This window comes from Monodon monoceros, unplaced genomic scaffold, assembly GCF_005190385.1.
Source record: "Monodon monoceros isolate NGI ecotype Baffin Bay Population unplaced genomic scaffold, NGI_Narwhal_1 Super_Scaffold_21, whole genome shotgun sequence".
NCBI classification, from domain to species: domain Eukaryota; kingdom Metazoa; phylum Chordata; class Mammalia; order Artiodactyla; family Monodontidae; genus Monodon; species Monodon monoceros.
The window spans coordinates 172,921,305-172,933,963 of NW_021703778.1; the positions used below are offsets into that span (position 1 = coordinate 172,921,305).

At 66.1% G+C, this 12,659-nt stretch overlaps 1 protein-coding gene across 3 annotated transcripts in view; it reads left to right on the top strand.

The window, feature by feature from the left end:
• The first annotated feature begins 2,161 nt into the window (after window positions 1–2,161).
• KIF26A (kinesin family member 26A) overlaps window positions 2,162–12,659 on the top strand; it is a 38,809-nt gene continuing 28,311 nt past the window's right edge. For 2 of the 3 annotated variants that reach the window (XM_029238278.1, XM_029238279.1), the window contains exons 1-2: window positions 2,162–2,342; window positions 2,699–2,944. In XM_029238278.1, coding sequence (XP_029094111.1) covers window positions 2,301–2,342; window positions 2,699–2,944 — 288 coding nt within the window. In that variant the 5' untranslated portion in view covers window positions 2,162–2,300. Of the gene's footprint in view, window positions 2,343–2,698; window positions 2,945–11,407; window positions 11,570–12,659 lie in introns of those variants that run through there. The other variant, XM_029238280.1, reaches the window with a different exon arrangement.

Consider the following 12,659-nt stretch of genomic DNA (forward strand, 5'->3'; position numbering starts at 1 on the left):
CCGCTCTTCCATGGCGCTGCCGGGGCCGCCCGAGCCGCCCCGCGGCGCGCCCCGCAAGGCGCCCAGCCTGCTGGAGATGGGGGCGCTCTGCCTGGACTCGGAGATCATCCTGGGGTTCACCAGCCACCTCCTGCGGCGCCGAGCCAAGGTGAGGGCCGGGCGGCGGGACCCGGCTGGCGGCAGAGGCGCCGTCCCGCTACTTTGCGGCGCGGCTCCCGCGGCCCAGGGTGCGGCGCCGGGAAAGAGGCGGCAGGTCCCGAGCAGCGTCGCGCAGGCCGGGCCGCACTTTTCCCCCTTAGTGCTGCCCTATCTCTCTCTCTCCCCTCAGCGAAGCGTCCTGAGCGGGGGACTGTCGGCGAGGGAGGAGAGCGCAGCGCAGGGACTCCGAGTCCCACCGCGCGCCTTGCTGGGGAGGGAGAGGCTGGGGGCCGCGGGTCTCGCGGCTGATCCCGAGTCCCGAGGTGGTCCAGGTTCCGCGGGGCCGTGTCTGGCCGTCCCCGGGAACCCGGGTGTAGGGTGTGAGCGTGTGCTTCTGGAAGCGCCGCAGCCGTGCGGGCAAACGAAGTTGCGGGTGTGGCCGGCCCCGGGCATAGGACAAGGGCTCCTGGGGCCGATGTGTTTCCGGAGGTGCAGGTGAGGAGTGTGTGCGTCGGCGTGCTATAGAGTCGCGCTTCCCGGGCCTGCGTATGTGTGTGTCTGTGTCCCAGAGCAGTTGAGGGGCGGGGGCTGCGATGTCCCGCGGTACCCAGATCCGGACGGGGGTGACGCCCCTTTCCTTCGAGGAGCTAGAAAAGGAGAAGACCTTCGGCGTCCAGGCCGAGTGGAAAGGGGCTGGACGACGTGGGACCGTGGAGTGAGAGTGGGGACCCTTTGCCCACTTTATGCTCCCCTCGCCGCTTTGCAGGCCAAGAACAACTGGGAGAGCCAGGAGGGGCAGATCACCCCGCTCCACTCTTTTCTGGGGAGTGAGTGCGTAGGTGGAGAGGACCTTTCTAGTGAAAGGGAGGGTGGGCAAAACATAAAGAAGGAGTCGCTTTGAGGGGCTCAGGAGAGGCGGGGAGCGGCTCGAATCTGTGTGAGGGTCGCACTGCGTGCCGGGGAGCTGCGGTTGGGGTCTCCGCCTGGGCCGCGGTTTTCCAGCCGCCCTCTGCTCTGGCTCCGCTCCTTCTCGCCCCCCTCCCCCGGCGCGCCTCTTCGCCCCGGACGTGTGGCGCGAGGCCTCTTCCGAGCCTCGCGGCGGCGGGTGCGCGGAGGCCAGCAGGGGGCGCTCGCGTCGCGAGAAACCGGGTGGCCGCGCCCGCGGAGCCCGACCCTGGATTTCTGGCTGACCCAGAGCCGGACCCGGATCCGCCTGCCGCCTCGGATAGCGAAGACACTTAGGGCTGAGCTGGAGCGGGAGCAACTGGTCGCCGGAGAAGGGGGGCGACCTCCCAGCCGGAGACTAACAGGCAATTAATTCCGGAGCTAAGTTCCCATCTGCCCGGCCGGCTGACAACAGGTCCCGCGCACACCCCCAGGGCCACCTCCTCCCTCTTCCCGGGCGCACGGCGCGCACACCGGCCTTCTTGCACACGCGCGGCTGCAAAGACTCGCGTGCCGTTTGCAGACACGCCTAGGCACAGATAGACTGGCATGGGCGCAGCACGTTCCGAGGCGCAGAGCCCGGCGATGCTCACCCATGCGTGACAGTTAGACCCAAAGTGTGGACACCGACACGCGGAGTGCGCTGGATTTTCAGGAAAAAGCGATCGGGAGCCTGGGGGCCGGGGTTCCCTTCCACTTTGTTGTGTGACCTTGGGCAAGGCCTTCCCCTCCGCGGCCTCAGTTTTCTCGCCTGTAAAGTGACGAGTGGGTTGGGGCCTCCCAGGAGACCCCAGTGTTCCAGGAGAGATGCAGGAAGGCGCATACGCGCGCGTGTACGGGGTATCTCACCGCGGCCCCCAGCGCCCCTCCCTCGGGCTGGGACTCGCCTAACAGGTTGGGGGCCTCGGAGTGGGTGCGGCCGCGCGGCGCTGCGGGACCCCCTCCCCCACACACTGCAGAGCGAGGGCTTGGGCGGGGCGGGACAGCTCTCCCGGAGCCCCGCCCCTCCCCGCCCCCGGAGTCCCCGGCCCCGCCCTCGTTTCCGAGCGCGCTCGCCGCCACAGCCATCGCGCTCTCCGCCACTTGCCTGCTCCGCGAACTTCGGAGCGGCCGGCCTCGCCATGGGGGCGTCCTCAGGCCGGATCACGTAGCCGCGGCGACCCCGGAGAGCCCTCGTGGCCCCGAAGCGACGGCCCAGCCCTTCCTGCGTCCCGGCCATGGGCAGCCGCGGCGCCCCCCTGTGTGCGGCGCAGCCCGCGGTACGCGCAGCGGGGCACGAGAGGGAGGCGGGCGACTGGGGGCCGGCGGATGGCCCGGGACCGAGCCCGGGACGGAGCACACTGGCAGGGTGCGCGGCGCCCCCTGGGGGCCGGGCCTGGAGCGGAGCGCGGGTGGCGACGGCCTCCCGCTGTGGTGGGGGGGGCCGGGCAGTGAAGCTCTCCCGGGATGGAAGAACACGTTGCGCTGCAGGTTCGTGCCCAGCGCTCGTAACTTTGTCGAGTGAGTCACTCGGCCTGGGTCGTTCTGAGGTCTGGAGTCTCCGGTGCTGGGTACCGGGGTGGCGCCGCCCAGCGGCCCAAGCTCACTGTCCCCTTCTGCCCCCCCCCCCCACCAGGTGACAGAGGGCGGCCCGGGCCGCGAGACGTTGCAGCTGCTGGAGGTGCCCCCCCGCAAGAGGCTGACCGCCGGGCCCGAGCAGGATCCATGCGGCAGCCGCCCTGCGCCCGAGGGCGCCGGGGCGGGCGCGGAGCAGGGCCACTCGGCTGGTGGAGGCGGCTGGTGCCGCCACTGCCACACGAAGCTCGCCGAGCTCAAGCGACAGGCGTGGAAGCTGGTCGGCGGGCCCGGGACACCCCTACGGGTAAGTGACCCTTCCTCAGGCCGTCCCCTGGGACGGGTCCTATGCTGGAACTTGGGAGTCTTCGGGGCCCGGAGGGAGGCAAGGTTCCACCGTGGATTTTGGGCCAGTCCCTTCTCTTCTCTGGGCCTCGGTTTCCCGTCTGTTAACACCTTGTGTGTGAGTTGGGGCATTTCATCCTAAGAGGGTCCCACTGTCTGATGGGAGGGGCTGGGTGGGCGTTTCTGCTGCAGATGTCCCACAGCTGGAAGCCTAGTGTGTGTTTGGGAGAGGGAGAAGAGGGGGAGATGGCGGGGCCTCCACCCCGGGCGGGACAGCTCCTGCCTTGCCAGCGGCAAGAGGTTATTTGGTGCGTTGTCGCCCTTGGAGCACCTGGGCCCCCAGCCAAGTGTCTGGAAACTGCACACCTGGGGCAGGAGGGCTTGGAGGGCCAGAGGGTGGGCCAGCTGCTGTGAGGGGGGGCCCCCTCCCTGTCCCCTCCCAGGGCCATGGCTAAGAGTTGCGTGTGGCCCACAACCTGGGGCTCTGCCACTTTAGGCAGTGGCCACCCATCTGGCCCCCCAGGCTCCAGACCCAGCTGCCAAGGTGTTGGCCAGGGGATGGCGCTCTGCCGAATTCTGTCGCCAGCGGGCTTGCCCTGGTCTTGGAAGGAGCAGGGACCATTGTTCCAGGAACAATGCGCTCTGGAAGTTTGCACAGCCTGGGAAGCTGGGGGCTGGGGGCGGGGGGGGGGGTTCTCCAGAGGAAGCCCTTCCCGCCTGACCTGCAGCCTTTCTGAAAGCTGTCCTGGGAAGTAAGCCTGCATAATCCCCATTGAATCTAAATATAGTTCTCCGAGGAGGCCCTGTTGTCTGGGCGAGACCCTGGCCTCCTGGGGTCCAGCGGTGTTCCCCATGGCATTGGGAGTGGGGATGTGAGTCTGGTTTGTGTCCTGGGCACCCTCGCTCTGCGGTCAGGGGAGGGGGCCTGTGGCCCGTCCTGGGGTGGAGCTGCACGCTCCCGCATCTGCTGCCCTGAGCAGGGTGCAGCCTTGCCACGCTCTGTGCCCCGCATGGCCTGAATCTGGTTGAAAAGACGTGAGAAGACCTTCACGGCCCCAGGAGAGGGTGTTCTGGGCTAGACTCCTGGGGGCCTGACAGGGCCACAGGGCCATCTTACTACCCCGTTAGGGGAAATTGAGACCAGAGAGAGGAGAGGCTTTAGTGACTGAACTGGGCTTTGCCTGGTGGTGCTGGACATGTGGCCAGTGGGTCGCAGGTGGGCAGGGGATCCTGGTGGAGAGAGCTGCAGGTCACACCAGTCACTGGTGGATTCGGGGTCCCTCATCTGGAGGGCTCAGTGGTCGTTTCCTGCAGACAGCTCATCAGGGAAGGCCCTGGACCACCCACAGTGCTCACCTTCCACCTCCCCTGGCCTCCCCGAGTTTGGCGTTTGACACTGGGTACCCTTCAGTGCCAGGTGAGGGCTTACCCCCTTCCCTAGCTGTCCCTGGCACCCAGCGGCCTGTTCACGCAGCAGACCAGGGTCTCTGGCTTTGTTGATCTCTTTGGCCCCTTCCCCCGCTGCATTTCCTCCTTTGTCAGATGGGGGTAGCCTCCAGGGGCCCTTCTGGGGCGCTGTCCAACCTGTAGGGTGCTGTGCCTGAGGAAGGGAGGGCCCCGTCATCCACTGTTTCTCCAGAGAGGGTGGGAATGGGCCCAAGGGGGCTTCAGGCCCTTGGGCTGAGCCACCTGGGCCGTGGGACATGGGACAAGGTGGCTGGGGCCTTGGCGGGTGTCATTGTCCTGTGTGACCCAGGCTGATTCGCGCACAGCCTGCAGCCTCACCCGGCCTGCCCCAGAGCTTCCTGCAGGGCAGGCTGGGGAGATGGTGCCCGGGATGGGCTTGTGCAGCTGCTTCTGCTTTTAGTTTGCGAAGGAGGCTGGGGCAGCCGGGGGGACCCGCGTGTGCCTGGCTCTGGGTGAGCCCCAGGGGGTCCTCCCAGGAGTCTGGCCCGATGGTCCAGGGGCACTGGGCTCTGCTCTGAGGCTGACAAGGCACTGGAATGTAGAGTTTGTGGTCTAGAATTTTCCCTAGGGGGCCCTTTCTCGTTTCTCATCGTGAGGAGATGAGCTTTGTGAGAACGGCACTTCACGGTTTACAGAGAAATTTGCTGGCTGTCATCTCACTTAGTCCCATGCTTGGGGCATCTGGGGAGGCCCCTGTCCGGAGGTGGCTTGCTGGGCTCCCATGGCCTGGGATGAGGGTGGAGCTGGGACCCCAGCCTGGCTGAGAGGCCCTTGCCCCTGGGGTCCCTGCCTGGTCTCAGGTGGGAGGGAGCCTTGCAAGGGTCGAGGGACGTGGTCTTTCACGGCCACACCATACGCTACCTGAGGCATCTCTGCCGGGGCTCGACTCCCCGCTGGCTTCTTGCCCACCCTCCTGCCAGGTGACAGCTCCGGGCTGTGGGGCCCTGGGCAGGTTCGCCGAGGGCTCGTGGCCTCGGTTTCCCTCTCTGTACCTGGGACCGCCTTCGCACCCCTTTCACAGGTGTGTTGGGCCACGTCTGGCACAGGCTGGCCCGTATGCCTCAGCCCTTGTTGCTTTTGCTGGGATGTAGGCTCGGGGGTCATGCTGTGCCCAGGTCTTTGGTGCCCATGGGAGGTGGGCGGGTGGCCTGGGTGGAGGGCCCGCCTCCCCCTTGCTGCCTCTGCTCCCTTCTCCCTGCGCTTGCCTCAGTTTCCGCACCTGGGCAGTGAGGATGACCGTGGTTCCCGCCCAGGGACCTCATCCATGGGGAGCAGATAGGACTGTGCCCCCTGCTTTTGAGCCCCAATGTCCCTGGGGGCCGTGGGGGAGGGAACATGCTCTGCCTGCCCAGCTTGGAGCCCAGAGACCGTCCTGCCTGAACTGAGAGGGGCGGTGGGCCTGGTTGTGGAGGGGATGCCAGGCTGGGGCCTCTGGGCCCCCGTGGAGCCACCTCTGCTCTCACCAGGGTCCAAGGCCTTGTCTCTGAGTGACCCCTTCGGGCCCCTGCGTGGCCTGGAGCACGCCCTTCGGACTGTCCTGTGGCCTCCATGGGCCGCTCCTCCCGTGGGCCCCGCTGCAGACGCCCTGCTTCTCCCCAGACCCCCTCCCCCTGCCCCAGCCTCCCCAGGTGGTCCTGCCAGTTCCCTGCTCTGCTCTCCCTGCCCCTGCCTCTGAGAGGTCTCTGCTGGGAGCTCCCAGAACCCCCCACCCAGGGACCAAAGCCAGGCCTTCCTCTCCTCCACGACTGAGCGCCCTCCAGCTTAGTACTGGCCACTCTATCCCCCGAGTCAGAAGCTGAGGCCCCAGCCTTCCCTGGCAAACTGGTCACCAAGTTCCTGCAGGCCCCTGTCATTGTCCCCCGGCCCAGCCCACCCACAGCTGCCCACCCTCAGGGCAGCCAGAGGGGACTCTCTGAACTGTGGAGCCCTCAGGAGGGTCCGTGGCCAGTCCTGGGTCCTGCTGTCCACCTGGGCCCTGCCAGACTGAGGCCAGACCAAGGCCCCCCAAAAGGCACAGCCCCTGGGCACGGGGCCCCTTCTTCATTGCATGGTGGTCTGCCACAGCGCCCCTTTGGCAGACTCCCCCCCCCCCGTGCCCCTTTGGCAGACTCCCCCCCGTGCCCCTTTGGCAGACTCCCCCCACCCGTGCCCCTTTGACAGACTTACCCCCCCACCTCCACCCCATACTCATTTGGTGGAACCGTACAGCCTGAGTTGCCCTGAGCCCTGCTTGGGCAGCTGACGGTGGTGGGGGACTCGGACCTCACTGAGTGCCCTCACTTTGAGCTCCTGGCACAGAGCCTGGTGGCCCTCCATGTGCAGTGAACCTCTCCTCCCCTCCCCCGAGCTTTCCCTCCCCCACATCTCCACCGTCCTCCCAGAGGCTACCCCTGCTGCCACCTGGCCCCGCCTTTGCTCAGCCCTTCCCACACTCCACGGCCACTGTGTGGTCTCTGTGGCCAGTGTGCTACCCCCAGGCCAGGAGCTCTGTCAGGGCAGGCATGGGGTCTGGGTCACCCAGAAACGTTTGTTGAACGACTGAGTGACCAGATCTTGCCTCCCACACCCTGCTGTGTTCACCCTGAGGGCTGCTGGACTGGATCTTGGCTCTCCCTGCCACCCCATATGAGGCCCTTGTGGAGGATGGCGGTCCCCAGCCCCTTGCAGCTGTGGGGGGCAGGGATCCTACTTGGGGATCTGCTCCAGCTGCCGCCCAGACGCATCGCGTGGAGGTGGTGACTCTTCTGGAACCCGTGACGTCCACGTGTCAACACGGCACTGAATTGATTAGTGCTCAGATGGGGGAAGTGATCAGTTCTCCTTTCGATCTTGGGAATCTCTCGCTCACCTAGACAGGGGGGTCTCGTCCTCCCCCACCCTGCGAATTCCAGAACCACTGCCCACCCATGCAGCCCCAGCACTGGTTCGTGTTTTTCGCCAAGCTGGACAGCGAGTCTGAAGGCTGCCGGGAGGCCGTGGGCTCACCCTGGGCACAGCTTGGGGTGAGTGACCAGGCTTCTAAGGCTAGAGGCCTGGAGACCCTCTCATCTCTCTCTGGGGCCTGGCTCAGGAGTGGTGGGCCTCTGTCACCACCCCCAGGAAGCCTGCGTGGTCTGTCCCCACCGCCCCCAGCTCTGACTGCACTGGTATGCCATGGTGGGGTCCCGGGGCGGCAGGGGCTTGGCCCAGCTGGTGCTGGACATTTGCCACCTGGGGTCACAGTCCCTGGGCCCGTGTCCCCCATGCTGTTTGGAGCCTGGCCTGAGCTCCACCAGCTTCTGGGGGGGCTCCCCGGGGCGGGGCGCCTGGTGTCAGCAGCATTCTCCAGCTGAGCCAGGTGTCGGCAGGCCCCAGAGGCAGCTGGGAGGTGTGGGAGGGGCCGGTGCTCCCTGGCTGGCTGCTGGGCACTCTCCCAGCTGGTAGGGGACTGACGGCTCAGCCGGGGGGGGATCAGGCCGCGGGGACCAAGCCTGGGCGGGAGGAGGGAGAAGGCCGGTCAGGCCTGGCCTTGCCACCTGGCCTCTGCAAGACCTCGGCCGGCCCCTCCACACCCTGCCCTGGCCCCCTCCTCCCTAGGTGGGCGGTGGTCTAGCTGGTGTCCCCTGCTGTCCCTGAGAACTTCCTTTGGTCCCATCCGTGTGCCCGTCTTGGGTCCTTGCTGGTCTGGGGTTTCGGGGAGTGAGGGTGGGCAGTGGGGGCGGGACTGAGCTTCGGGTCCTGAACACCTGTCCTCTGAATGTCAGCCAGAGGCAGAGATGGGGCTTTGGGGGCCGGCTGGGGTCTGGGGTAGGGAGCTTCTTGAGGGGAGTCCAGTTGCAGTCAGCACTGGGGCTGAGCAGGGGAATGAGTTGTGGTGACTTTCCTCACTGCCTCTCTGCTGAAAGGGGGAGGGTCAGGGTGTCACCCCTGTACCTCGGGCTGCTCAGTGCCTTTCCGGGGGCTTGTCTTGGTCTGGCATGGCTTAAGGGAGGGGGTCTGGGGCCTTCTCAAGGCTCCCTCGAGTGTCCTGAAGGGATCTTTTACTTGGCAGTTGGAAGAGCTGGTTGTCGTCTTGAATGGCAAGGAAAGTCTAGTTTCCTTTTTCCTTTGCCTGCCAGGAAGCTCACAGCAAATGCAGTCTTCAGCTTCCGCCAACCACATGGGCCCTTTCTCACACATCTGTGGGAACTGATCGTTCCTAGCTGCTCTAACATGACTGTCTCTAGCCACGTGGTTTTACTTCCAATTTATGCCAAGTAATTCCTGGAAGCCACCGCAGTTTTTGTGCAAGAAGGTGCGGGGTATGAATAAATAAACAGGATGGAAGTGGATCGAGTGTCCCTCAGTGCGTCTGGCCTCCGTCCACTCGTCTGCTTCCTGGGGACGGGGAACCCGTGTGGTGGGGGGTGGCATTCAGGGCCAGGCTGTCCCCTGTCAGGTTTCTGGAAGCAGCCAGTCTGGGCTGTCTGGGACCCTCTGGGAGCTGCTCTCTGGTCATGCACCCCTGAGCCCTGACCTCTGAGCCCCGTGATCTTCATTCCCGCTGGGTGGACGTGTGGTGGACAAGCCTCTCTCCCCAGCTCCTGTGGCCCCAGTTCCCGTGGCCCTAGCTCCTGTGGCCCCAGCTCCTGTGGTGTGGTCGCTTCTTGGCAGGGCCTCAGCTGCCCTGTCTGGGAACAGCGTCCTTGGGCTGAGTAGACACTCTGGCCCCCTCTGGGTGAAGGGGCGCTTTCGCTTCTGGTGCTACGTTTTGTGGTCGAGGGACCAACGTGGACTGCAGGGCTCCTGGGAGGGCTCCCCGGACTCATCTGGTCTGGTCCCTGCCCCCCTGGGCAGCATGCCAGGGTTCGGCTGTGGGCGCTGGGCTGGGGCAGGGGTGGGTGGACTCAGCTGGGTGCCTGGGGCTGGTGGATTTACGGTCCTACATGGCCCAGTGACAGGCTGCTGTGTCCGCCTTGGGTGGATGTCCTTACACCGCCGTGTGCGTTCACCTCTGATCCCGTGTGATGGATGCTGGCCTGCACAACTGCCTCTGTTTCCGGGTGGAGCGTGCCGGGCGCTGGCCCTGCCCCGTGCCCTGCTCGGGGGTGTGGGCTGCAGAGTCGGCTCCTTCCGAATTGCCCCGTCCTAGGCTCCCCGTCACCATCCTCCCCCACACAGCCTTGGTGCGAGGCCACAGCCCAGTTTTCTTCCTGGAATCCCCGCCAGCCCCACATACTTGGCCTGTTCAAAACCCGTCACCAGTGAGCAGGCCTCTGGGAATTATGTGCTTAGCTCCACCACCCCACGTGCCAGGGGAGGAAGTAGTGGACACACGGGTGTGAGTGACTTGCCCGAGGCCACGCACCCTGGCTTCTCCACCTCTGAAGTCTGTGCTCTTAACCAAAGTGCCCTGGGAGGGAGGGCTCTGGAAAGGGGCACCCAGGAGGACCTCCTGGAGGAGGTGGTATTTGATCTGGGCTGGAATTAGCCCAGAGGTGGGGTGAGGGTCTCCAGGGGCGGAGCATCAAGAGCTCGAGGATGGGGTTGCCCGGAGCACATGCGGAGACTGTGTCTTGGTTGCCCTGTAGGGTGACAAGGGGAAAGCAGGATGAGGTCGAAGGTCGGGAGGTGGGGTGGAGTGCAGTTGCGCTCCAGCCCTGGAGTAGAAGTGGGGCCTGGGGGGTCCTGGGAAGCCCTCTGATAAAGGGCCGTAGTTCCGAGCTCTTCTGGCAGCCTTGTTGGAGGGGCTGGTGGCCGGGGGTGGCCCTGTGTGCAGAAGAACACGGTATCTGGGGCCACCTGGGGGCAGGGGCCCCATTCGGCTTCTGCACCTGCCCCTTTTGCCGGGACTCAGAGCCTCCCAAGTGGCATTGGGGGCCCTGGCCGTGGCTGGGCTTGCGGGGCGCGATCTGCCACGGCCCGTTGTCCAGATGAGGAAACTGAGGTCCACAGGCTGTGCTTGCATCCAGAGGTGGACAGTCACACTGAAGGTTGTGTCTGGCTGGGTACCAGGCACCCCCTCCCACCCTGCGGCGGGTGTCCTGATGGAGCTGCTTCTCCACCACCCTCACCCGCTGAGGCCGTCCTGCCTGTCTGGCCTTTAGCCCCCCGGGCCCCCGCCACCCTTGTGTGGCCTCGTGTGGAGGATAGAGAGGCCGTTGAGGGGAGGAGGTCTCAATGAGCTAGTGTGTGCCCCGAGCTGCCCAGCTGGCCGGTGCCTGGCACAGGGCCTTGGGGATGGGTGCTGGGCAGCGCTGGGTGGGCCAGGCTGCGGCCCCCCTCCCCTCCCCCCGTGTCAGCTTGGGGCCTCAGAGCTGCAGGCCTGCAGGCCGGGGTGGTCTCTGGCGGCCTGGCTGGCAGAGGGAGGGTTGGGTTTGGGTCTCCAGGCATCCCACTGGACCCAGCAGGTGGTGGGGCCTGGGGCTGGGGACCGGGCCCCTGGTGAGGCCCTGGCTGGGTGGGAGGGAGGGAGGGAGGGCCTGGGATGGCTGCGGTGTGGCTGGAAACCGAGCCCGCTGCACGCGACCTGGGAATGTCCTCGACAGCAGAGCCCGGGAGGGCAGCGCCCGGCCCGGCAGCCAGGGGTCCCTTCCTGGACCTGTTGTCAACTCCGGAAAAGGGGGCCGCGCAGGGTCACGGCCCAGCTGCTTTGTTTGTGGAGAGAAGGGAGGATGGGGCGGAGGGAGCTGTGGCTGGTGGGACCTTGCTCAGCGCCTGCTTGTCGAGCCTGACCGTGTGGCTGGCCTCTGGGCCCATGTGCTCTCCTAGCCGCCCTGCCAGTGGGTGCCCAGGCCCCCTTTTAAAAGACGGGGTGATGGGGGCTCAGAGAGGGTCGCCTCATAGCCCTGCGGCCTGGGGGCTTTTCTGAATTGGGGAATAGAGCCCCTTCCCACCCCCTCCCAGGGGGGCATCCGTGGCGGTGGGGTGGGGGGCTTCTGGTCAGCTCCCCTCCTGCCCTGCGGGGGGGCCTGGCCGGCCGGGCTGGGGAGGCCTCTCCTGGTGGTGATGGTGGGGCAGCGTGGCCCCCTCCGGGACTCCCTCACCGGAGCAAATGGAAGGATTACTTAAAGCAACTTGGAGACCCAGAAACAAAGCGAAGAATGAGAAGTCATCATTTTTAAGTGCGGGGAGGCTCCCTGAAAGCCAGAAAGCGTGCAGGGTAGGTGGTGCGCAGTGCTAAGTTGAATCAAATTAAGAAAAACGGTTTCCAAATGCAAGTGAAATATCTGTTTGATTAGACCGCAGAGGGGAAACTAAAAGTAATATTTTGCAGCAGGAAAACTACTGTCTTTCTGAAGGTGCTGGGCTCTGGAGGGGAAGGGTGGGTGCCAGGCTGCACGGTGGCCGGGGCTTTCAGGGGTTAAAATTCTGGAACTTGGGCCTGTGGACCCTGGAGCTGCCAGGAGCTGCTCCAGGGCTGGGAGAGGAGACCAGGCCCGGGGGAGGGAGGGCTGCTCCTCCCAGGCGTCCCCCAGCTCCCCGCCCTGTGCTGGGGTCTGAGGATTGTGGGCTGCACTGGGGGGAAGGGGTGGCTGAGGAGTGGGGAGGGGCCTTTGTCTCCCTGAGGGCTGCCCAGGGGTCGGCAGGTGGTGTGGAAGGTGCCGTCACCCCTCACCTTCTGGGGTCCAGGGTGCCCTTCCTGGGAGTGGCCCGTGCCAGCTCCCAGGAGAAGCCCCCTCCCTGGAGCCCCGAGCGCTGGGCCAGGGTGCTGGGGGCGGGGATCCTGGCTCTAGGCCTGTCCTGCCCAAAGCTTGCGGTCCCCAGGCTGGTCCCTCCAGCGAGGGCTGTGGTTCTGAGTGACCAGCGTGCAGTGACTGTCCCAGGCTGCTCAGTGGCCCAGCTGCTGTCTGAGCAGCCGCTTTGGCCCCTGTGCTGGCCCAGCCGCTGCTGCCTGGCCTGTCTGAGGGGCTCAGGGTCCGCTGGGCTCTCCGTGCGGTCACCCCAGGTGGGTCCCTCCTCCTGTTGGCCTTTGCCATCTCACGTGTGTGACAGGAGACGGGTTGGAGAGACGGGCCTGCCCCACGCCGGGAGCCCCTCGAGGCCCGGGGGATCAGCCAGCCTTCGGCAGTGATGATGTGAGGGTCCCCCAAGGGGTGGGCTCGGCTGCCATTGCTGCAAGGGGGTACTTGGCCCCTTGGCCATGGGGTGGGCCCGGGTGTGTTGGGCCTGGCCCTCCTGGGAACTTGTGAGGCAGGACTCGGGAGACGGTGGCCTGGGGGGGCCACGAGCGCAGAAACTCCCTCAGTTGG